Source organism: Ostrinia furnacalis, unplaced genomic scaffold, assembly GCF_004193835.3.
Source record: "Ostrinia furnacalis isolate ACB-3 unplaced genomic scaffold, ASM419383v2 OfSCF7340, whole genome shotgun sequence".
NCBI lineage: Eukaryota > Metazoa > Arthropoda > Insecta > Lepidoptera > Crambidae > Ostrinia > Ostrinia furnacalis.
The window spans coordinates 365,256-389,696 of record NW_021137579.1 but is presented as its reverse complement, the minus strand read 5'-3'; the positions used below and the strand labels follow the sequence as shown (position 1 = coordinate 389,696).

General features: G+C 35.3%; 1 protein-coding gene across 1 annotated transcript in view; it reads right to left on the bottom strand.

The window, feature by feature from the left end:
• LOC114364005 (RYamide receptor-like) overlaps positions 1 to 24,441 on the bottom strand; it is a 33,596-nt gene continuing 9,155 nt past the window's right edge. The window contains exons 5-6 of the mRNA XM_028319981.1: positions 19,021 to 19,114; positions 1 to 197 (exon numbers count right to left, since the gene is read on the bottom strand). Of these exons, the coding sequence (XP_028175782.1) occupies positions 1 to 197; positions 19,021 to 19,114 (291 nt within the window). The remainder of the gene's footprint in view (positions 198 to 19,020; positions 19,115 to 24,441) is intronic.

Here is a 24,441-nt window from a genome sequence, read left to right as displayed (position 1 = left end):
TTAGTATGAGAAATGCGAACGCACTGAGACCGCCTGGGCGGGCGGCGGGCGCGGGAAGTGCTCTACTTCCGGTACGGTGAGCTTTAGTTGCTTCAGTGACGCACACGTGGGACATTTGCTGTTGTTTCGGGATAGGCGGCACTTGCAGCCGACCAGCGTGCGCCGGTGTACTGTCGACCCGTTGACACCAACCATTTCTGCGAAAGAGCACGTCGATAAATAAATTTTATTACGTTTATACATCGCACATTATAATGCCTTGTATACCTAAGCAATAATTAAGACGAGACAATTAATTTTGCATTGTCTGGAATCTCGGCATACGATCGGTTAAAAAGAGTGCCATCATACAGCGTGTACAGAAGATTAACTAAACTTATAAACCTCTTCTTGGAAAAAAGTAAAGTTTTTTTTAATTATTTGTGACTGCGTATTCTATTCATTGTGCGATAGGATCTATGTCTACTTTCTAACTGTGGATTGCCATGTAAATACAAATATTAATGGTCGTGAAATAGTAGTTTCACCAAAATTCGTCCGATAGTTTTTGCGTCAATTAGTAAAATAAACATCCATCCATCTGAACAAACTTTTACCTTCTCAATAATAATATTGCGGTGGATCTAAGGCGACAATAAATAAAAGGTTTCAGCACGCCCTTTTGACCGCTGGACTATTGTGGTGAACCCCTGCTTACACAAACCCAAGATATTTTCTGCTTTAGGAGAGTTTAACAGGAGTATTTGAACAACCACAAGTTAATTCAAGATTACTCACTGTCTAAAAATTTATATTCTTTAAAATATAGCCTTTAAACGTTATCCCCAAGCCAGGCAGATTAATTGTAACACCCAAACGACTGAAAGTATGAGACATTAATATCTCAGAATCACCATCTACAAAGCCACTTTGTTCAGGTTATTATTTAAATGTAAGACTGTCAACCTTATAGATTGTTTTAGTTCAGAAAAGTTATAAAAAAATTATGTAATACGGTATTTTTTAGTGTTTGATTGTTGCATAAAGTATTATAGATTTTTCAACTTAACTAACGCTATAGCGTGGAAAATAGATACCTAGATAAATAATCTGCCATTCGTTGAATTAGATAGGACTTTATCTTTTGTTTGTTATAGATAAATAAGAATGTGCAATTAATTAATTAGATACGAGTAGGAAACCTTTTCATTTATCTGTCTTCCGTCTCAAACGAGTACAATACAGCTTTATACAGCCTTTAGCGGAATAAAACATATGGATCGACTTTCGGGCATTTTAATGATGTGGTGGAGCGTTATATTTCACACGCTACGTAAATCAATCAGCATTTACCTACATCTCTCTATGAGGAACGGGAGCTCAAATGAATGAATCAGTAAGCTCTATAATTAGTGCCAATACAAATAACAGGCATTAATTTATTTTTAGGACGATTTCAAACTTGTTCATTACATTTGGATAATAAAATATAATTACCAATCATGGCCATGATAAAAATATATTATTATGTAAAAAGTTTCTAATTGGTCAAAATATGCGCTCCAAAATATACTAAAATAGTATCTATGTGGAATCTAAGTTTGAAAATCTTAGGTCCCCCATGACCTACAAGGCTGCAAGTTGTGCGGTCAAATCCTCAACTGGTCGATGCATAAAGACTTAAGAAGCTTCTTGTACTGTTAGACAGGATACTAGCTGAGATATTGCTCAATGTCGATAAGTTTAACACATTATAACTGTGGAAACTTTGCTGATTTCTGTCCTATGTTTCCTAAATATTGATAAATTAATACTTAAATAAACAATTGCAAGCGAGCGAGATGAGCAGTACCTCTAGTAGGAAAAACTTTCGAGTTCGTTTCGTTGCGTATTCAAAGTGTCATCGAAAAATTTTGTATGAAAAATTAAACAGCGCCCCCTAGGGCGGCTATAATGTAGGGGGCGCTGTTTAATTTTTCATACAAAATTTTTCGATGACACTTTGAATACGCAACGAAACGAACTCGAAAGTTTTTCCTACTAGAGGTACTGATGTACCGCTATCATTAAGGCCGGGTAGCAGAGAAAATGGCGAAAATGAGGTTTTCATTTTTCATTTTTGAGGTACTAAACAGTAAAATTAAAGGCTAAGATTTTTATTGGGCATAGTTGAGGATATTTTCTAGGGCTATTAACGGATGGAAACACGATTTGATGAAGTTGACTCGATAGAATAAATTCCCAAAGTTACCTCTATTCGTTTTCTAATTATGGTTTTATTTTTAAAATAAGCGATTTGAGATTCTAAATCTTTTACTAAACTAAAGTTCAGAAATAACTTGAGGGCTTTTAACGGATGGAATTATATATATTGCGTCTTATTTAGTTACTATGTTAAAAAATGTGGAAAAAATCGTCCATGACGGCTTGGACAATCTCAATCAGTCGCGCGGTGGCGCTTACGGAGGACGGACGCGTGTCAGTTTTTTGGACGTGACAGTTCGCGATTTGTCAATATTTTTGACAATGATGACTTTGATGAGTCACAGTATAATAATATCAGTGTTACTGGAGAAAGCTCGTGAATTGCAACAACTATAATTTATTATCCAAGCTCTAAATAATCGCTACTAAGAGTAACTGATCATAAAATGTTTTTCCAATCGCTCAAGCTCCCGAGGACCTAACGATAGGTCGGGTGACGTAATCTTGAAAATTCCGGAAGGTCGGGTGACGCCACGCCTCTTTGAACCGTGTTTACTTTGGCAGTTATATTTTATATTTATTCGATTCTAAAATATATTCCCAAAAAATCTGAAAGTTGTTTTAATTTGTATCACTTGGATATGATTTGTATTAGATAGTGCTGTGAGTGTGACGCTTGAACGGAAGGAAGTCAACCTAACCTAACCAACTGGTATTTCTATACTGTGTAGCCGCGAGAGCTCTTTGGCGCGCTGTCTTCGGCGAAGTATTGCGCGCGCAGATTTTGACAGCGCGAAATACCTACTTTAGCAGAAATACCAAGCCTTAAAAATATACTGAAAAAACTTTGTGTATTTTGTAAAACATCATTATTATCATCATCAAGTCATTTAGTCAGGAGCATGAACCCTACTCTATCCAGTGACAAGTGGACGATTTGGTCTACATTTCCCACACTACTGATCAGATGGGTTGGGTAGGTTTGATGTTCACGTATTTTACTTAGTTACCTTTTACGATATTCACGGAAAGAGTGGTAGTGGTCATAAACTACTCTGAATCACAAGGCATTAAGATTTTAGCGCAACAGAATTTCTATTCTATGCAGTTGTCTAGTAACATGTACGAGCAAACAATCTTCTCCGAAACCACATACAGTTACGCGTGCGAAACATGGCCCACGATTGCGGTCTATGTTACACGAGATTCAATTACGAGCCCCATCAGAATCGAGAACGCCTGCAAATAATGGTGTGGACAACGCATGGAGCTAAGGAATAATGGGCTCAAAGGTTCTGTACTAGTATGTAATAAGCTATTTACTGTTGGATCTCCCTCATTTCACGTTTGGTAGCAGACTGCAATCAAAGCCCTTTGAGCTCAGAACTTCCGAAGTTCAATCAACTGCGAGCACATACATTATTAGGTACTTTAACCAAAATCGCAAAAGTGCCGCAGAACAAAAAAAGCTGGAAATACTGCAAACGTTTGATTCTAATTCCTGGAAGTAGTCACTGAAAAGCTGAAGTGTCATGAACCTTTTTAGTAACATCAAGACACCCGTAGTCTGCTACTACAGACTTTTAGTTGGCCGATAGTTGGACGGGCTGTTGATTTGTATGAACATGTATGGAAGTGCTCACATTACACCGATTTGGTATTCAGCCGATTCCTCAAACAAATTGGAAGTCGACCAAACTATGGACCGACTAAAATTTGATAGTATGTGGGTTTTCTTAGATTAGTTATAGTCGAAGGTCATTTTACGAGGATACACAGTGATAACAGAGCAGAGGAACCTGAAGAAAACTGAAAGCGAAATATTTTACAACCCGTAAAGTCTTGGTTCAGATTTATGGAGATGCATGTCATCTTCACCGCTCGCTGCCACATAAAAAGAAGTCGAGGTATTGTCAATCAATAGGCCTAAGATGAGATTTGTGACGGGATTGTCATTTAAGAGGTGACAAAAATACAGCTAAAGAACTTTAGTATTATCCCTATCAGGTGGAAGGACGATCTGGTAAAGGTCGCGGAAAGAGCCAGGATGCGGGCAGCGCAGGACCGTTCATTGTGGAAAACTTTGGGGGAAGCCTTTGTCCAGCAGTGGACGTCATTTGGCTGAAACGAACGATGTTATCTGCGCTGTAGTATTTTTAGGCACGTAGATAGCCCATTGCTCTAGAATCATGAAATCTGAATTTGTAATATTTTTACTGTCATTCCGAAAAAGAAATAAGTTGTGTTATCTTTATGAATCATATAAGTTACAACAAAAATACATAACCAAATTATCCAATATTGGTCTATCTAACCCTCTTTGATGTGTTGTTTGTTTGTAATAGAATACGTCGAAACATTTCCTAGTCTATTTGCTCACGTCAATCGGTTATGAGTGAATCGCTATATTATTACCTGAGCTCGGAGGTAAAAATAAGCGCCCATTTTATTGCGTGAATCTTTCAATAGAAAATGGAAGAGGGGCTTGAATTTGAGCCTTGGTTAGGTACACAGGGGGTAAATGATTCCCAACATGACGCGCAACATTGACGCTGCAACGTTGTCTATTATCCTGCAACGAAATATAAATCAGTTTCATTCAGAAATGTAGAGCACGTGATGCTACCTCTGGGCTTCGACTTAACACTATTTTTGGGACACCCTTTGGGATGCCTTAATTCAGTCGGAACTGTTTTTATGGCAAATTAGTCAATACATTACAATCATTAATTTACATATTAATTAACACAATCGTAGATCTAAATAGGCGCGATTTTCAACAAACATTATGACTCGTCTGTTGCTATCAATACATTGACACTACGACATGTCTTATTTATACTTCACTTCCAAACTGATATGTAATAGTGCGTAACATCTAATATAATAATAATAATAATAATAAAAAATCTTTATTTGGCACGGGACAAAAAAATGACAATTACAAGTGTAAAAAAGTACATAAAGAAGAAAAAAATAAAATAAAATAAAAAACAGTAAAATAAACCAGCCAGACCAGTAAAGATCCCGAGCCAAAAAGGCGCCCGCTCAGCGATATTCGGGACTTATGTGAAAGTCCCGACGCTGATTTTCAGCGAGTACCCTTCCCTAGGCCTCGGCTGTTGGGTGGGACCCAAACCGCGTCCGCCAAACAAACTAATTATTAAAAACTTTAATAGGATAATAAAGAGCGGAGAGGGGATGCCCAACAGTCGAGGCCCTGCGTGGCGCTCTGCTGACATATAAACAAACATAAAAATAAAATAACATTACAGACACTAAGCTAAAGACAAAATCAAGAAAAATACTAAATTAAGAATATGTAAATATCTATTAATCCGACGCTACTTAAACTAAGTAAGTGTTTCTTGTTTACACCACGATCGTGACTGAACATAATTGGTTGTGGCTTCGAGCCATGTGTGTGGTAATCCTCTGATCCATCAGAGATGGCACTCTCGATTGTTTTTATACAACGATCGTGCGTCAACAAACGAAATTGCCTACCTGAAAGGTACGAGTAAATGCTAGGAAATAGAGTATGAATATTTTTGGCCTGAGCCATTTTCAAAGGGTAAAATAGGTTTACTCTGGTATTGAGGAAAAAACCATCGCAATGAATTTCGATTAAAGAGAAAATCTATTAAGATTGTTTTGGATAACAAGTTGTGATAGAGCTTGTCCCATCAAACCTTTGCAATGCCTTAACTAGGTAACTAAGTAATAAGCACACATGTATTAGTGATAAGACCTTTAATGTACACTTAGTAGGCAAATAAACAATTTGAATTTGAATTTGAATTTGAATTCATAGAGAAGTAATATTTTGTAAGAAGTTAGTAACTATTTATGGTATACACAGCAAAAGTACGTTATGTATCTAATCTAGTTTTCTTAAATAGACATAAAAAAATCGATATAAAAAAAAACTTAAAAAAAAACTAAAAAAAAACATACTGCCGAACATAGAACCATCTTCTTTTTTGAAGTCGGTTAAAAATCGACGGCAGATTAATCTTGATATTAATTGCGATTGGCATATTGCCTTAGGCGGTTATCACACTGCGCCGCGCTCCGCCGCGGAGCGCGTGATTTTCATATAAAAAATCATGCACGCGGACGCGTTGTCAGTGTGAAGTGCCGCGCGTGTTTTCTAATACAAACTGAGGTACTTGCATACAATGATTAAATCTGTCGCCCCGCGCTCCGCGGAGCGCGGCGCAGTGTGATAACCGCCATAAAGTTCCATACAGCATCAAAAGTACATACTCAAGGGAAAGCTGTATAGCAGTAAAGGTAAAATATTAAAGGAAAGATTGCGAAAGCCGGTTCCCGGATCACGTCAAGTAGTTTTACTTGAACGATTTTGATTGACTCAAAGGGAACGACGTGAAATACTCCTTCCTGTCTAATGGTTACGTGATTTAGGTGTTCAGATATAAGTGTCACGAGAAAGATAATTTATTTGTTTACCGCCTAAAAATATGAAGGCAAAAAATCTTCCTCTCATTTTCATTTAAATAAAATCATAATACTTAGTTGTAGCTGGGCGCCTTCTATCTAGTAAATATAATTTTAATAAATAGATTACTACGAGTTGTTTGTTCAAAACAATGCTAGCTTGAATCTGCCGTCCCGAACCGAATTGGTTTTCATAAAAGAGTTATGATACCTGGTTTGGAGACTTGACTTACTTAAATATATTAGTATGAGATGACACAATGGGACAAAATAGATTTTCCTGTTAACGTGTGTTAGTCATTGTACCTACACGAGTGACATAAATAATAGTAAAAGCGAAATAACATTAATCCTTGCGGTAAAAGGTTGCTATTAGGGAAAAAGTGGACCTTTCTTGGAAATTCACGTACAACTTTATCTACTTTATTTGGAACGGAAATCACGGTTAGCCAAGTATCAGGTTAAACCGCATTGAAACGTTAAATGTAGTTTTTAAAAGAGGCTTAATATAATGTTACCTATTCCTTTGCTGAAATCATTGTACTTAAAATTGAAATCATTGTACTAGAGTAGGTAGGTAAATGCAATTATGTTCTTCGTAAGGTTTTTCTGCAATAAAAATCTACATGGGTGAAAACGCGAACAAAATCTATGAAATGTATAATTGATGCGGCCTGTACACTATAAATATTCGCAGTAATAAATAACAGCAATAAAATATGTATTTATCAAGGGCGACCATAATTTAAATATTTTACTGTTATGACTTTAATACCATGGTTATGGCGTATCAAACTATTTATTCCAAAATAGACTTCAGATCTGGGTTTATCAAAGTACCTACAGATTGAAATAAAATGTGTTTGAAAGTAAATAACTATACGGTTTCAAATTGTATGCACAAGTTTACATTTCATTCATTCACGATTCAAGACAACCAATATACCAATCCAATTAACTTCCTGTGTGGATCAATATAGAAGCGATAACGAGAACAAAGCATTACCATTTTCTTCACATGTAAATCGTGTGAATGTGGACGATCACATCAAGGTTAACTCGTGGCATATTGTAGTTCGGAAGGTGATTTTATTGATTTTCAGGATCTCAGAAAGCTAAAATGCGAATGGCCGAAAAAAGTTGCGAAGTGCTCAGGATCGTTATGTAGGAGGAGGATCCTTTTGCTACGTCTCTCAATTGAGAACAAAAAGGAAATTTTAAGCTTCTGGAATCAAAATTTGTGGTACTTATTATTATATGTACTTTATTGTTTGTATGCTCTAGCGAATGTAGTATCTTTTACTCTGATACACCAAGTTCCTAGAATCTTAAGCCTTTCCTGAACATATACAATTAAGAATGTTATTCGGTAAGAGTGAGTAAGTTGCCCAAAGGTATACAAATTAAAAGGTGCGTAGAAATCTTGCTACAATATTTCTGTGCACTGCCATACTGGCAGATCATGTGCACGCTAAGGGATTCCTCCCGTAAACTTTTAGGGTCAAATAAGGCACACAAAACACAGGCGGCTGACCATAAACAACGCGGCAGATCTTGTTTATTGTTTGTAATAAGTTCATAATATAACGTGTGCGGTGTCAGCTTGTGAAGTGCTGACGATGCGCGTAAGGCCCGTCGGTCAGCCGTTAGTTTTATAGGACGCGGTCAACGCAGGACATAAACACGACCTATATTGTACAGAGGTCCCCAAACTGTCACATAGAGACCAAAGTATCATCGTTTTCGGTTTTGAGTGGACTAACTGCGTACGTGACTGCGTTTGTATTGTGAGGGAGAGGGAGGTTCCACTCTATCTATGTTATTATAATATTAAATTTTTAGAAATCGATATTCCAGGTCACTACTGTGGGTCCCCGTTCTGTCCCAAAGACCACACCCCAGATCATTTTTCACGTTAGCTCCTTGAGCTAGTAATCGATCCCCGGGGGGTCGAAATGGACCACTTTAGGTAACTATCGCTTTTGTACAGCGTCTATTAACCAGAAAGAGAATATTTACTTTCCTTAATAGATTTGCCACCACAGTTATTTATACACGAATGAATGAAAAAGTAACAAGATTCGCAAGTTATTTTTAGCAGGAATCTAGTTTTAGGGCGAGAATAGAAACCAATCAAGCGTAGAAAATAGAACTCATTCCAACTGATAGCAGACAATCGTCAAATGTATCTCAAAGGATCCAAGCATGTCAGAAGCACAAAGTTGTTGCTTCAATTAACAAAGTGCAAATTCAGTCCACGCGCACCGAATGCAAACAATCTAAGTTCGTCTGAATTTAACCGACTAACTAATCGGTTATCGCAACAATTAATGCTGAAGGCAGTAAATTACTCAATATTTTCTCAAATTCGTCAGAAGTACCTACGTCGAAAGCATCAATAGACCAAACAAATACGAGAACGCATATAAGATATAATTTTATCTAAATAGGCGTAGATAGAAGCTTCATCAAATCAGTTCTACGTTATTTAATTAACTTTGTAATTAACACTTAAAAATTGTAACTAACTGTCAAAATAAGTAACTGTTTGATTATGACATTACTAGCTTTTGCTCGCGGCTCCACCCGCGTGAAATTTAGTTTGTCACAGATCGTCATAATTTATAGTCTATATGTTATTCTGGGTTCTAAACAATAATACTGTAAAGTTTGTAGTTAGTTAAGTTAAGTTGTAGTTTTTGCGTGAAAGAGTAACAAACATCCAGACATCCACACAAACTTTTGCATTTATAATATTGGTAGGTTTGTCACAGGAAAATATGCTGTGTCGCTGCGTCAGATTGATTATGACTATGACTGACTTGACTAATTAATATGACTCTCTAGTTAAAATTCAATATTGTGTATTTTGACAACATATCCAACTCAAAAACGTTAAAAAATTTAATAAAAATCTAGAGTACGAATTTTAAAGAGGACTTTAGGCTCTAAATGATTGCAGTTACGAGCAAAATTAATGCCGCCATTCCTTAGGCGAACTACAACACCCTTTACATAACTCAGCTTTTAAACCTATCTGGAGAAAACCCAAATTTATGTCAAGCTTCAGTGCTTAACTGAAAAACATCAGTCTATTTAATAGAGGCTCTATCTATATTTTTTATTAATATTTTAGCTTATCGCGTTTGAAAAATTAAGTAGGTAGACATTTAACACGGTCAACGCAAAACAGTAAAAAAACACGAAAGGGCAAAATCGTTCTTAATTGCAATAGACAGGATTATACAAATTGGAAAAATGGACGTGAATTCTAGAGTTTCAGATTGCACAATCTCAGTCACAAAACCTAATAACTGTCAGTACCAGTGTGCCTACCATGAGTTTACGTTAGGTGAGCTCGCTAGCGAATACGTCAAAAAATTCTATGAAGATTTTATTTCTTGAAAGTAGCCGCTAGGGGCGCTGCACAATATGTCATACATTTAAATGTCATTTTTTTACGCAGTCGCTAGCGAGCACACCTAACGTAAACTCATGGTAGGCACACTGTTATCTAAACGCTATTGTTCCCTATTTGTCAGAATATGTTTCGATCGTGTCGATTTGAAATCGATCTTCCGCAAGGAACCAGACACATTGGTAAATATTTACAGGTTTGGAGGAGAAATCTATTTTCCGTTATCTACAATACAATGCAACGTTGTATGATTTCCGATAAATCATTCTGTTTAGTTTGCACTATTGATTGATTATGAACAATGGTCGTTGGTATAAGACTTTATGAGCCACTAAAGATGTCTACATAGCTGAAGCACACCGACGGGACATTGTAAATACAAATAGTCACATTCCTTTTAATGCTATCAGTTTCATTCAAATGAGTTAAGTATACGAGTATAGCTATTATTAATCAATGTGAATAAATCCACAAAGTAGCGATGTTACGCATTCACATTTTTTGCATTAAGGTGAAAATATCTCTAGTTAATTTTTTTTACACACACAACCATGAAGTAACTGTTTTTGTATTGCGTAATATCATTTAGCCCTGGCTGGTGCTAAAAAATACTTTATGCGAAGAGTTTCGAAATGAGGTTGGTAACAATTTAATAAAACCTCGTTTGATTTAGGTACATTCCCGCTCGCTAAAAGCCCTTTTAAAAGTTCCATGGTTCTGCCTCGTAATTTTTCTCTCAGGTGAGGTGGGCGAGATTTATGTTTGTTAATACTGACCATGTTAATCCGTGGACCGTGCTTTTACGCGAATAATGCGTGGCTCGCATACGTGTACAGACGGCACATCAACCTAAACTCCGTGGCATCTTATTTAGTTGTAATAGAGGTTGTTTTGCAGCAAAATCTTATAGTCCATGTTGTCCACTGTACTTGTTATTTTTTACATCTTTTTTAGGACTGCTCTGTGCATGTTGAACATGGTTTACAGAATAAGCCTTTGCATTTGGTCGACTAATTAATTACTTGACTGTTCAAAAACAAAATTAATGTTTTGTGTTTTGGAATGAACCATATAGCTAAGATCCATGTAAGACGACACACAGGGTCGTACAATACAGTTGCTTGAAACTTTAAAAGAAAACCTACGTAGTTTCCTGTATGCACGTAAGGAATCAGTCTTGTGATTAAATACCACTTACCATTCCGAAATAAAACAAAGCTTAGTCTAAAATAATCCTTAACACATGACAACTTGTGCGGGAGAAACGTATGGCGCACTATACATTTCACCCACACTTCTGTTCTTTTCGTAGTAGGTATACCTACCTACTTATACCATCAAGGTCGTGGTGGATGGCTGTTGTGACGGAGTGCAATTTATTTACTGGCATGGCAGTCTGTCTTGGTGACTGAAATTACGAGGACAAAGAATATTGCTGGTTTGTGGAGATAATTCAGTGACGTAACACACTCTTGGGCATTATCGCGGTAATTTGTAGATAGGCACGATGGCCACAGCAAATTGACATACAGCTTTTGACCCGTCAAAGCGAATTTATATGCATAGAATTACGATGGATTATACAGCGATGTGTTGACCCTCTTTTTGATCGAATTTTTGGAAACTGGCCAGCATAATTTACTGATAATGAAAGATCAGAAGTAATTTTTGGAGCATTTTTTGTTTATATGTTTTATAGGCAGTTGGCTGGCACTTTACGCCCATGAAATATAATTCTGATATCAACGCTCTCAGTTTTTCACGGCTGTATCCTCATTATTTTTAAGTATTAGTCAATTCCGTAGCAGTTTGTTATTTATTTAGTTTGAAAATGTACTTATTGTGTCTTTTCAATGTATTCTTGCCTTTATTAGGAGATATTATTCCTATTTAAAAATAAATATAGAAGATTGACATAATTTCAAATCAATTAGGTAGATCTTTTTATTACGTTGAATTAAACTACGAGTACTTACCTACATGCTAACATAATATTGTTTACCTCTTTCTGTTTAATGTACTTTTAATGGGATTTTGATGATATTCTTTCTCAAATATTTACATACAACTTAGAACTTTTATGGACATTTATTATATTTATACGTGCAACAATGACCGTAAATGCTACGTCACCGAGCGCTATGTTATTATGTCCTTAGTGAGTGACGTTTTACCCAAAAACACCCACGTCACATCTTGGTTACTCGGCATTTTCAGGAATGGGGTTAGGAGGGTTTTTTCACTTATTGTTGCCCACATTTTTTGTTTGTTTTGCGATGAAAGGATTAGGTGCAATTAATTACACACGCTTTGGTGTGATTATGTAAATCCTTTAAGATTCCAAATGAATTGTGGTAACGAAATAATTCCATGCAAGAGGAATTGTAAAAAGCTGCCAAAAAATATAATAAAATGAGCTTCGCTGTTTTTGCTAGAATAATAATTCATATAGAAGTCGATTCCAAAAAAGTACGAACTGGTTATACAATTTATTTACCTCTACCTTTGTCAGAGTCTGAAATTAGCTTTCCATTCCTGATTTCCCAATACTTACCTATAAATTACAAAAATCAGAAGATAATTCCCAGTTTGCTTTAGAAGTAAATACTTAGTGTTGAATGTTCAATTTGTCAAGTAAGTAATTGTATCTTGTACATCTATTTCAATAAGCCAAGATGTGAAGTAAAAATATCTACGTAGTCATAAAACATAGTGCTCTAGACCAAATAAAGCTTCGATTTCCTTCTCGTACCCATGTCAGTTCGAGCTTTGATTTAGGGCATCACACATTAATTGTACACGCTATAAATAAGAAATTCGACTCCTCCCTTGGATCTCTAGTTAGGTTAATAAATGTTAATAATAATAGTAATGGAACCAATTATTATTTGTCTTTATGTACAATGCCGACACATCTGCCCACGCATACGTCGAGCAAAATTAATAAGACACGCAGAAGTCGTAGTAAGTTTAGTAGTATTTCGTTAGAGCTTTGTGAAGTTCGTAAAAACAAAGTCTCCTCACTTTGTGCGCTCATTGCGTGGGTATAGAGTTAGAGCCTTGCGGTCTCCTTGATATATTACTTAGAGAATTAAATTTCTTTCAGGTCCTATAGCTACCTAATTAATCAGTCGCTAAAACTTTGGTGATAATAAGTTGTGTCTTGAATACAAATTAGGTGAAAGTACTTCTTTGTAAAAAGTACCTACTCAGTGTGAGTTTACATCAAACGTATTCGATATCGACTGCGTACAAAAAGATATTAAATGTAATGAATGTATGATACGGATTGTACAGCGCCCCAAGGGGATACTTTCAAGAACTAAAATCTTCATAGATTTTTTTACGCACTCTATATCGAATACATATGTACGTTTGATGTAAACTCACACTACGCCCCCAGTTCACAAAAAGTAACATAAAGGACAGTGCCAATCCATGTATGGAAGTTGGACCAAATGCTGCCCAGAATGAAACCATAGTGCATTTTGTTCCTCAGGCCAATACTAATTTGTAAACTGAAGCGCACTGAAATCTATCCCTGGAGTTAAGAGAAAAAAGGAGTTTTGTTTTGAATTATTTACATACAAAATATCATCGATGTATACGTACTACGCATAAGATTTCGCGATTGTGGCATTAAATAACACTCGCTATGTTGAACTTAACCATATTGCATCCGTACACCTTACTTTAGTCCAGACCCTGGCACTATCCTTTTCAGAGCAATGTAGTGCAAAGCTTCGACTTCTTTATACATTATTTATTATAGATGTCTAAGTCACTATTTAATCAGTCAACATAACCTTAGTCAATGAACAACGTTAACTTCAGTAAACGCAAAACTTTGACATTATGATTGATGCGAACGACATCATTAAATATCCGTCTCAAATGATACAACGATATGCAAAGGGAAGGTAAATAGCAATTCCTTTTGGGAAATACTTTAAAAAGGTACTTTAATGTCAATCTGAAAGAGCCAAAAGAAAATTAAGGAGAGGTAAAGTTATTTCTGGACTTCTATCCAGAAATAACTTAAAAATTAAAGCAAAAGCAACAAAATTTAATTCGCCATTATATAGAATAGAATAGAATACCTTTATTCAGCATTAACATTTATGTGCATACATGTATCTACAGAGGTTAAATTACTGAACCATGCTGAAAAGGCGCCCGCTCAGCGAAAATCGTGACATGACATAAGTCGTCAAGTTACGAAGCTGGTTTTCAGCGGGTACCAACATGGGGGGTTATTACGCCAAATAAGCGCCCTTTTGACAGTGACGGTTTATCGATAAAATTCGTGTCGGTTCGTAACACTTCCTGACAAAAAGGCGCGCAATAGAGGGCGCTGCAGTTAAAATAAAATATCAATTTATTAAATAAATACAAAATAAGATAAAGGTAGACCTAAAATATGACATTTACAAAATATTTAATAAAAATAAACTCCACAATTGTTCCAAGTACATTAAATAAAATAACGAGAATAGAACATAATCTGTTAACGGTATAATGATATTTTTACTATAAAAAATAACTTTAGTACATAAGTATCTGTGGGGCGGTTCCGGACTGCTGACCTGTGTTTAATTAATATCTACCTACTGTAGGATTTGGTGAACTATCACACAGATCGTTAACAACGAGGAATGTGAATAACTAAGGTTCTCAATAAACGTTTGTAAAAAAAACTAAATGTAACACATTTTTATTAATCTTTAGTATTTTAACAAACCTACTTACTCTAAGGCTGAGTTGCATCACCTTATTTTAACTGTGACTATAACGTACTTATTATTATTCTGTGCTATAACGACAACCGGTGTATTTTGTATGGAGTTAGACAGACTTTTGATGTTTGTTAAAGTTAAAGTAAGATGGTGCAACCCAGCCTAAGTTGCTTTGTACTTCATAGCTCGATCATGACTCAAGACTTTCGACTTAGTTCGAACATTATTTTGTGTTACATTACAAAGTTTGCTAAACTGCGGTAACTCGGTTGCTGGTATAGCCGAATTCCTGACCGAGCAGTTGTTCTTACTTGTCCATGATAATTGTATAACAAACTTCACTACCAGCAGAATTAAGATGGATAGACGAAACCCTCTTAGCTATGTGTTACGTTGAATTTGTTTGATTTTATCTACGAAAGCAGTCCATTGAAATGCTAGGCTTATGTTCTTTCTTTACGTCAGCAAGAATTTTTGGCACAGTGTGGTTTATTTTTTTACGAAGTGACGCACATTATAGCAGGGTTTCCCAATTTTTTTTTGCCAAGGAACACTAATTGATTATACTTTTCCTAGCGGAACCCCCGTACTACTCCGCCCGCACGCCCTGCCCCTCCCTTGTGCGTAAACAAGTCGGTGCGAGTGTGGTGCGAGCGAACAACGTCGGTCACGAAACGTGGGATAATATTTTTTACGGAACCCTTGCGGCCTTTCCACGGAACCCCAGGGTTCCGCGGACCACCATTCGGGAACCGCTGCATTATAGAGTCCCGATTCAATGCGCGTAAAATTACGTAAGTTCTGAAGTAAACTGATCTTTATACCTTTCAAATTATGTAGTTTTTTATTGTTAGATGGGTGTCATAGAGGGTAGTGCTCTAGGGCAGTGGTTCCCAAAGTTGTCTGGGCTACGACTCATCAAATATAAGTTCCCAGACTCGGGACCCCCTTATACCACGTGGGATGTACTTTGCATTGAATTGCACAAAATAACCGTTGCGTATCTGTATTCATTTCATTTCAGCTTATCTCGGTATACGAGTGCCTTCTAGTGCCTGTAAATTAGATTTATTAGGTGGATACCTATGTATATTGTAACCGTTATTATCAATGGATGTTAGGGATTATCAATTCTAGATAGGCAATATGATTTGTACCTATCATAATGTCAACTTGAGTGGTGATAATTTTGGGTTAGATTTTAGGTAACTAATGCTTACGAAAATTGCCAGCGTCGACTTTAGACGTATTTCAGAAGCAAGTAAAGTATTTGGTTGAAAATATTGTTCACTCTCATTTTCAATAAAATAAAACAAGAAAGTGGGACCTGTGCATTGCTTAAAAATGTAACGATAGTTTTGTTGTTTTTCTTAGAGCTTTGATAAACTTATTTATCGTGATGGACAACTGCCCATCACTTTTAAAATTTAAACAATCCCCCGTGATGGAACTTTTTTAAACAATTAAAACTTAAAATAGGTTAAAAAAGTTCAGTTACATAGTCCTAGATTTAAAATGTACCGATGTTAGGTTTTTATAAGATTTATTACCTATATTTTATTAATATACATTAAGCACAAATAAAAGGTTGATAGACGACTAAATAAAATCCACCCTAAAAGTCTAACTAAAGTAAAAAGCTGTTTGGATCATTACTTTTTTATAACGATAACCTTTACCTTTTCAAAGTAAAAATTTCATTAAATACTTACTTTAGTTACAAGGAGTTTTGTTTGAACTGAGCCTAGCTCGTAATAATATTTTAATTTGACCAAGAAACTTCAGTAACATTAAAAGTAATTTGTTTTATGAACTGCTAGTGCTTCTTAAAGATAAAAGATTTTTCGACTAAATTAAACGTGCCTTCTTATTACGTTCTTGTAAAGGTAGGTTTTATAAATAGGAATTTGTGGCGAAAGAAGTCACAACGTTAAAGCATTTATAATAATTTGATATTTATACCTAGGTTCTTATATTTGAAATGTTTGCTCAAATTAATCTTAGAACAAAATGCTCTTTCTGTGGAATTTTTAATTTATCCTAAAGTAATTGGTACATTAGTATTATGTCGTAATACTATAAACGCGAAAGTGAGGATGGATGGATGTTTGTTACCTACTTCTTTACGCAACGAATGCAATCTACGAGCATAATTACTGGACTGACTTTGATAAAAGTATAAAAGTTTTGACTATTTATCAGAACAGAAAATATAGAATTAATAGTTAGACTTCACAATCATGTAAGAAATTGATTTCAACCAAAAATATTTTGATAAATCGTTGCCAAACAAAACGAAATGTGATAAATGCTAGTGTATCGATCAAAAATAGGAGTATTTGTTCCTCATGGTTATCTTTAGAACAGCTGAAATCAATGTAAACCGGATTTAAACTGTAGTGATTGGCATTTAGCCTGTTTTTTTTTATTCCCAGAAGTTGTATTTCAAGGGCACACGTCAATATAGCGAACGTCTTTTATTATCACAAAATATTTCAGCTATCTCGCGTAGACAACGATCTCTATCTAAGAATTTATTTTCTAAAAACGTCAAAGTGACCTATGTGTGTATGTTAAATATACACACATAGGTCACTTTGACGTTTTTAGGAATTAATAATTATTTTTTTCATTATCTAAGAATTGACTTGAAACTTTTTTTATGAATAGAGCAATATGTGGATAGTTTAAAACTTATTCGGTTTTGCATTGTTATGACATTATTTATGAGTTAGGCACAGGAAAAGTTACTATTGCCGTATTTTCTTGTGCGTTTGGTGAATTATTACAAACTGAATTATAATAATTTTGTGTACATTTTGCTTAGCTTTGGAAAAAATAAACGTGATACATTTCAAGCTAAAGGTGTGTACTCACATTTTATTATACTTCCTAAGCCATACAAGTTATTTATTTACAATATTTAAAGCCTCAAAGACAACCTTATCAAAATTGCATTTATTTTTTTAAGAACGAGTCCCGATAGTCCGATATTAGCGTGTATTTATAGTAATTTATTTTTTTTCTATATCGAGACATTATGGCGATGAAGATTCAATAGTTATTTTTTGCAGCCAGTTGCAACCTTTTTAGTTGTGATTTTTTTAAATAATATCTAATATGCTTTCTAATATCGTCTGACCCGGTAATTTCGTAATTGTCAAAATGTGTTGGCATAAGAACTCACACAGAGCCATCGAATAAAGATATTTGGAGTCTTTTACAAGACCCAGATTTGTTGTGTGATGACGAAGAAGACAAATTAGTGTATTTTTGTACCAAAATGATGAATTTATCTTCACACATTCGATTTCACACATATTTAATCAGAAAATGTACGCAAAATTAATGTTTATTCATATTTTTATTAACGTTCTTTACGGTTAACGTATTTTTTTTATTATGTGATATAATATGTGTTTATTTTAATGAAGTATTATTCATATAACACATTTTTCGCAGTTTATTGTAATGCTTGGACACTTTAATGACAGCCATCAATTATTAGAACCTTGTATTTATCTGTTATCTACCTAAAAAAAATATATTTCACCAGCACTAATTATTAATTGCTAGAAAAATCAAAGTGACCACTGTGATACAGGGTGTACGTGAACATGAGCCTATACAGTGAGTACCATCGAATATTAAAATAATTCTATGAGGTATTTGATTAGTCGACGTAAGTTCTCGTTCTAAGAAAGTTATTTTAAGCGATTTCATAATAACGTTCCAATTATAATTGACTAGGTTTCTGCCCGCGGTTTCCAAAGCGTGAATTTTTATTTTCAAAAACTGGGATAAAATATGTCCTTTCCCAGGACTCAAACTATCCCAGTGTTTAGGTGTGAAAGCGACACAAACTGTTACTTTCGCATTTATAATATTAGAAGGGATTGTAGCTTATAAAGTGATCATACGCTAAGCTTTCCGAAATTTTATGAATTTTTATGAGCACTTTATTACAAAGACTACTCTGGGGACTACTACACAAAATAACAGTTTTAAGGTCACAATTTGTCATACATTTTTCATGTCATTTTTTACGCCGTCGCTAGAGAACACATAATCGTAAACTCATGGTAAGCACTCAGGACTTTAGAAGGGAAGCGATTTCAAAATTAGAACTGTCACCTTTGTACCTTTGCAGTTCTCTTGTACCTACACCTTGTATGATACTTAAAATAATATAGTAAAAGAAAATAATTATCATTACTTTACCCGACAGCGGCACCCCTTCACAAACGCTGGAACGCTCGCGCTGGTACGACCGGCTCGCGTCGTTGAATTTCAAACACAGGCACCCGCCGAGGGCCTGCCACAAAGAAATCCTATTAAAAACGGGCCAAGTGCAAGTCGAATTTGTACACAATTATTTCCTTGTCACTCACTGTGTGTGAGAAACATCACAAGAAAAACGTTTTGTTATCTCTTTTTTAATGAGAACAGCTAGGGACTGGAATTCACTGCCTACTGAAGTCTTTCCCAAGTCTATAATCCGGGTCTTTTCAAGGCGAGAGAGAATAGGCACTCACACGGCAGGTAAGTATCATCCTAGACTGCAACTCACTAAATACCTGCTTTGTACTGCATAAAAAAATGGCTCCCATTTAATTTTCATAAATTTTTCTTGGCTCATTGTGTAATTTTAGGACTTTTAATTAACGAATAAAACATGTATGTAGTACAAATAGTATAGTTGTTACTTCGATAGTGAGTGTAGTGGAAGTTAATAAATGAAAAGAGTGGACTGTATAAAATTAATTGTCTATTCGGTATACAATAGTATCGAGACTGTTTAGTGCAAAGTCGTTAAAGAGAGTGCGTCAGGATCGTCTTCTTCCATGTTCGCTCGCGAACCGAACATTGCTCGTTCGTTCGCCGAACTGTGGCCGAACGCTCGCCGCTCCCTCCGGTCACGCCGCCCGCGGGCAATGTCCGTGAGTGGACAATAGTACTTATTATTATTCTGTGGTACAACCACAGTATAATTTTGACATTACATGTTAATTATTAATGATCGGTAGATGTCGTATAAATGTAATTTTGGTGACTTTTATTGGTACATACTCTCAGTAAAGTATGAATTGATTACACTTTTAAGTACCAACCATATTACAAGGTAAGATATCTTTTCAAACTGCGTAATGTCTTTCCAGGCATATAATGGAGCGTATAAAAGTATTACTTTGGACAAAGTAACATTTTGAAAGCTATTCAAAGTTAGGCAAAGAAAACGAAAGCACTTTTCATTTTGTAAATAAGGTTTCAGCAATATTTTTCTTACATTATGGCTTACTTACCTATATCTAGATTCTAGAGCATCCATTTAAATATGTCTAGAAATTCAATTCAAAGTCTTGCCAGTTCTTTTAATTGCCAATATAATTTATTTTGAGACCTACTAATAAATGTACTTATGTATAGTTATTGCAATTCACGAAGGCGCATGAGCTTTAGTACATTTGTGTGGTGGCTCGCTACTGTTCGTTTTTACCCGACTGCGCCAGAAGGAGGGTTATTCAAAAGTTTTGACAGACTTTACACTATCGTTATGTGCATGTACCTACACGTACACACACAAGTAAAGCTCACTCGCCTTCGTGAGTTACAAGAACTATATCTCTATTGATGACGTAGGAGTGGAAGTCAATAATTTATCTATTATCTGAGTTCTCCCTAAAATGGCTGGCTGTGGTGTATTAGGTCAGTAGTTAGGTAATAAAAGTTCTTTGTAATTAAAACAGACTAAGTAGAAGCACACCATCCAATTTAATTAAGGTGTAGACACCTAATTAATCTGATTGGCAGGCCCAAAAGTTTGTTACGTGGATTTATATTTGAAGGTAAATTGGGTAAAGCTCACTTAACTACGTACACTTGAAAAACATTATCCAATTATAATTATTAAAGTACCTTTATTAATCGTGTGTAAAGATAAAATCAATTTACACTTAAAAAAGTTTTAATCCTGATTAACATTACAGTTTGACTCTATGCATTATAAAAATTAGTTCTGTTCTTGTTTGGGACATTTTATAAAATTAATAAGAAGGTTACATACCTACTGGGGCGCAACGTTAAGGTATTTATACTAAACTAGCGATCCGACCCGGCTTCGAACGGGTGCAATGCTGATATGCATGCATGTATTAAGTATACATGTAAACCTTCCTCTTAAATGACTATCTATTAAAAAACCGCATCAAAATCCGTTGCGTAGTTTTAAAGATGATCTAAGTATAAAAGGGACAGAGAGAGGAAAGCGACTTTGTTTTACTAGGTAAGTACTTATGTAGTGATGACGCAGATTACATACCAGAGGTGGAATTGTGTAAGTAAAGCAATCGTAATCATTTGACAGTTCATAACGTACGATTATTCTGTCAAACGCTTTGTTTAACTGACTTTATCGTACGTTATGAACTGTCAAATGATAACGATTGCTTTACACAATTCCACCTCAGACCCGCCAACTCGCTGACATGAGTCGTCGTTTTGACAAGTTGTCAACATGATTCTTTTGAAATCCAACCACCAAGCCGCCGGGTTTGTTGTCAAGAGTCGTTAAAGATACAAAATACTAGTATTTATAGTTTGTACATCAATTTATCTTTTACCCAATACTTATACTAGACGAGACGCTATTTCGTATAATCAAAGTAATATAGCATCCTCGTAATAAATATTTTCGTGGCAGACGAATTACCACCTACGCGTCCGGAGAAATGTACAAAAACAAAACTAAAGTAGGTAAAACATTTCTACAATATTGTTTTACTTAGGTACTTACTTAGGTGGGTATATCATTTATTGTTAAGTGAAAAAGGCTGTTTATGTCTAACTTACAGTAAATCATTGATAGTAAATGGCCATTTAGTCTTTTGTTTCGTTTGTTTCAGCCGAAAGACTTCCACTGCTGGACAAAGGCCTCCCCCAAGGTTTTCCACAAAGACCGGTCCTGCTCTGCTCCAGGCACCTCCCGCGACCTTCACCAGATCGTCGGTCCACCTAGTGGGAGGCCTGCCCACACCTCTACCGGCTCGTGTTTTTTGTTTGTTTAGTATCAATAAGCTCACTAATGGAACAATTTATATGCAATTTTATAAATTACTTAGTTGGCTATTTTTACCATATTATGTGCCAATAATATTATGAAAACTGTCGTTAAGCCCCTTAAAAAACAATTATTTTAAAGTATCCCTTAATGTTTAAGGAAGTGCGAAAAAATACCCTCCTTTAAATTATTGAGGTAACAGTCTCTTTAATGGATTTAGATACTTATGCCACGACAGTACCCTGGTTTATGTGGGATTTCCACAGAATTCATGACATTACCAGGTAATATTACCAAGGAATTTATTTCGTGGTTCTCCGTCGATACATTTATTTCTACATGGTAAGTAATGATTCGTGCTGGTTAAAAATTTATTAAAAATCTACTGCCTTAAGTGGAACTAGAACCTACGAACTTTCGTTATCAATTGTATTTCACACTGTAAGATATTTTTAAATTTTAAATCATGGTAAAGATAATAAGTTAGGTATAATAAATAAATAAAAAATCAAACAAAAATTATAAGAATTTCTTGCAATTGGTATAATGTCAATATTATTATAGGTGATGCTTGACTTTTACGATTGATACGGCTTGAGTTTCATAATAAGGACTCTTCGTTGAAACAAAAAATATTTATAATTTTCCGAGAGATATCTAATAGGTAATTTTCCACTCAGAAGCTTAGTCTGTATACCGTTCGAGTCTTTGCGAATCCGCCCCACACCCAGTTCATTTTTAATAGCTACGTCTAGTTAAGCGGCTTATATTATATCTTTTCAGCTTTTTTCCCAATAAATTGAGAACAAGAGGGCGCAATATTTTCCTCTTCACTTTGTTTGGTTATCTATTTTTTATTTGAAACAGAGAACGATAATTTCATAATAATGATAACTTTCTTTAGCGTAACTTCGTTCGCATGAAGTTCTAAGCTTTTATTACGATTTTCCTCTGCCAGAAAGGGGTTTTTTAATGCAGAAAATACATCAAAAATTATTTCTGCTGCAACTGCAGCCTCAAGCCTGCAGCTCGAAATAAGGTCAACAAAATTAAGCCCCCTCTTTCCACCCTTAATTTGCCCTGTCACTAAATCTGTTTTAGCTGACGTCAGCTGCTTATGACGGAATCTGTGACGGAATTAAGGGGGTCCAAAAACATGGGACTTTATTAAGTTTTGAAAGTCCCATGTTTTTCCTACAAAATAGACTATTAAAGTGTTTATATCTGAATCTGCATACTGACCTTAGGTTTTCAATTTTATTTTGGAGTTTTAATCGTCATTTTGACCTATTTCAGAAAACAACTAACTGTACTGGATGAAAGCAGAATGTCTGATAAATAATAATATTCCTTTACTTAAGCTGCTTGAACTGTGCTTGAATGAGAAATACGCTGACAAACTCTCTCCGGTTGTTTGTATTATTAATATAGATGTTTTTTATTACCTTACGGTGTGTGCTTCACAAAGATATTTCCTATTATAATGGAGTACACTAACGATGTTTATGATGCCGACATAAATCTATATTTATTTTACGGGGAACGCTAAAACGTTGAAGTTGTTCTCAGAGTAACGATGGGTTGGCTACGATAAATCCCAATTATCGATCACGGCTCAGACCTCTAGCAATCGTTATCTTTGGATCGATACGAAACGATTGGAATGGTTAGATAGTGTGGAGGCTTGATATTAAGGAGCTTTACTTTATGGTTTTTGTAACAATGGTAGCTAGAATGCACCTTAAATGAATAAGTTTTGAAAAATGCTTAAGGTTTTTACTTTTAATCTTTATTTATTTCTTTTTTCCTTTTATATCATCTCGTACGGTTACAGTCAGTCTCTTACTCTCAAATTGTGTAAGCGACATATTCAATTAGTGAATAAAACTGTGTGAATAGATATTATTAGGGATTCAACATACATAAATAGTACCTAACTTGTGGTTTCTTTAGGGAATTTGCGGTTAGTTAGTTAGAACATGTAGACTCGGGTGCAATGAGTTGCCGCGCAAAATTAATGACTACTTCTAGAATAATTTTTCGTGATATCTTTTGACGTCTTAAGCAACGTCTATTTTTATAATTTTTCATGATAACTTTGACGCATAAAGCAACGTCAAGTAAAACATGTAAAGCGTGATTAATATTGTTGGTGTCAGACAGAATTAAAATTACGGGTGAAGCCGCGGGCAGTAGCTTGTTTCTTAATAACAAATTCTCAATAGTTCTTACCTATTGATAACGGTCTAAGGGACAAGTTTGTAAAGAGTTAACGACGCGTTCAGTCAAAATCACTGGTTTCAAGTGATTTTTCTCAGAAAATTAACGAGTTTGAAAAAGGTATAAATTACAAGGAATTTTCACGTTCATTCAGTGATAAATCTCGATACAATTATAATGATCGATCGGCAAACAAATTGCTTTCGATAACAGAAATAAATTGAGGTAATTAAAGATACACCATTATCTCACTCGGACACAGAAAGTACAATATTTTTTAATAATTAGGTATGATTTATTATTATTAGCAGTGTGGACATCCTGTGGCTGAAATGATGAGAGATATTTGTAAATCATGAAGGTAG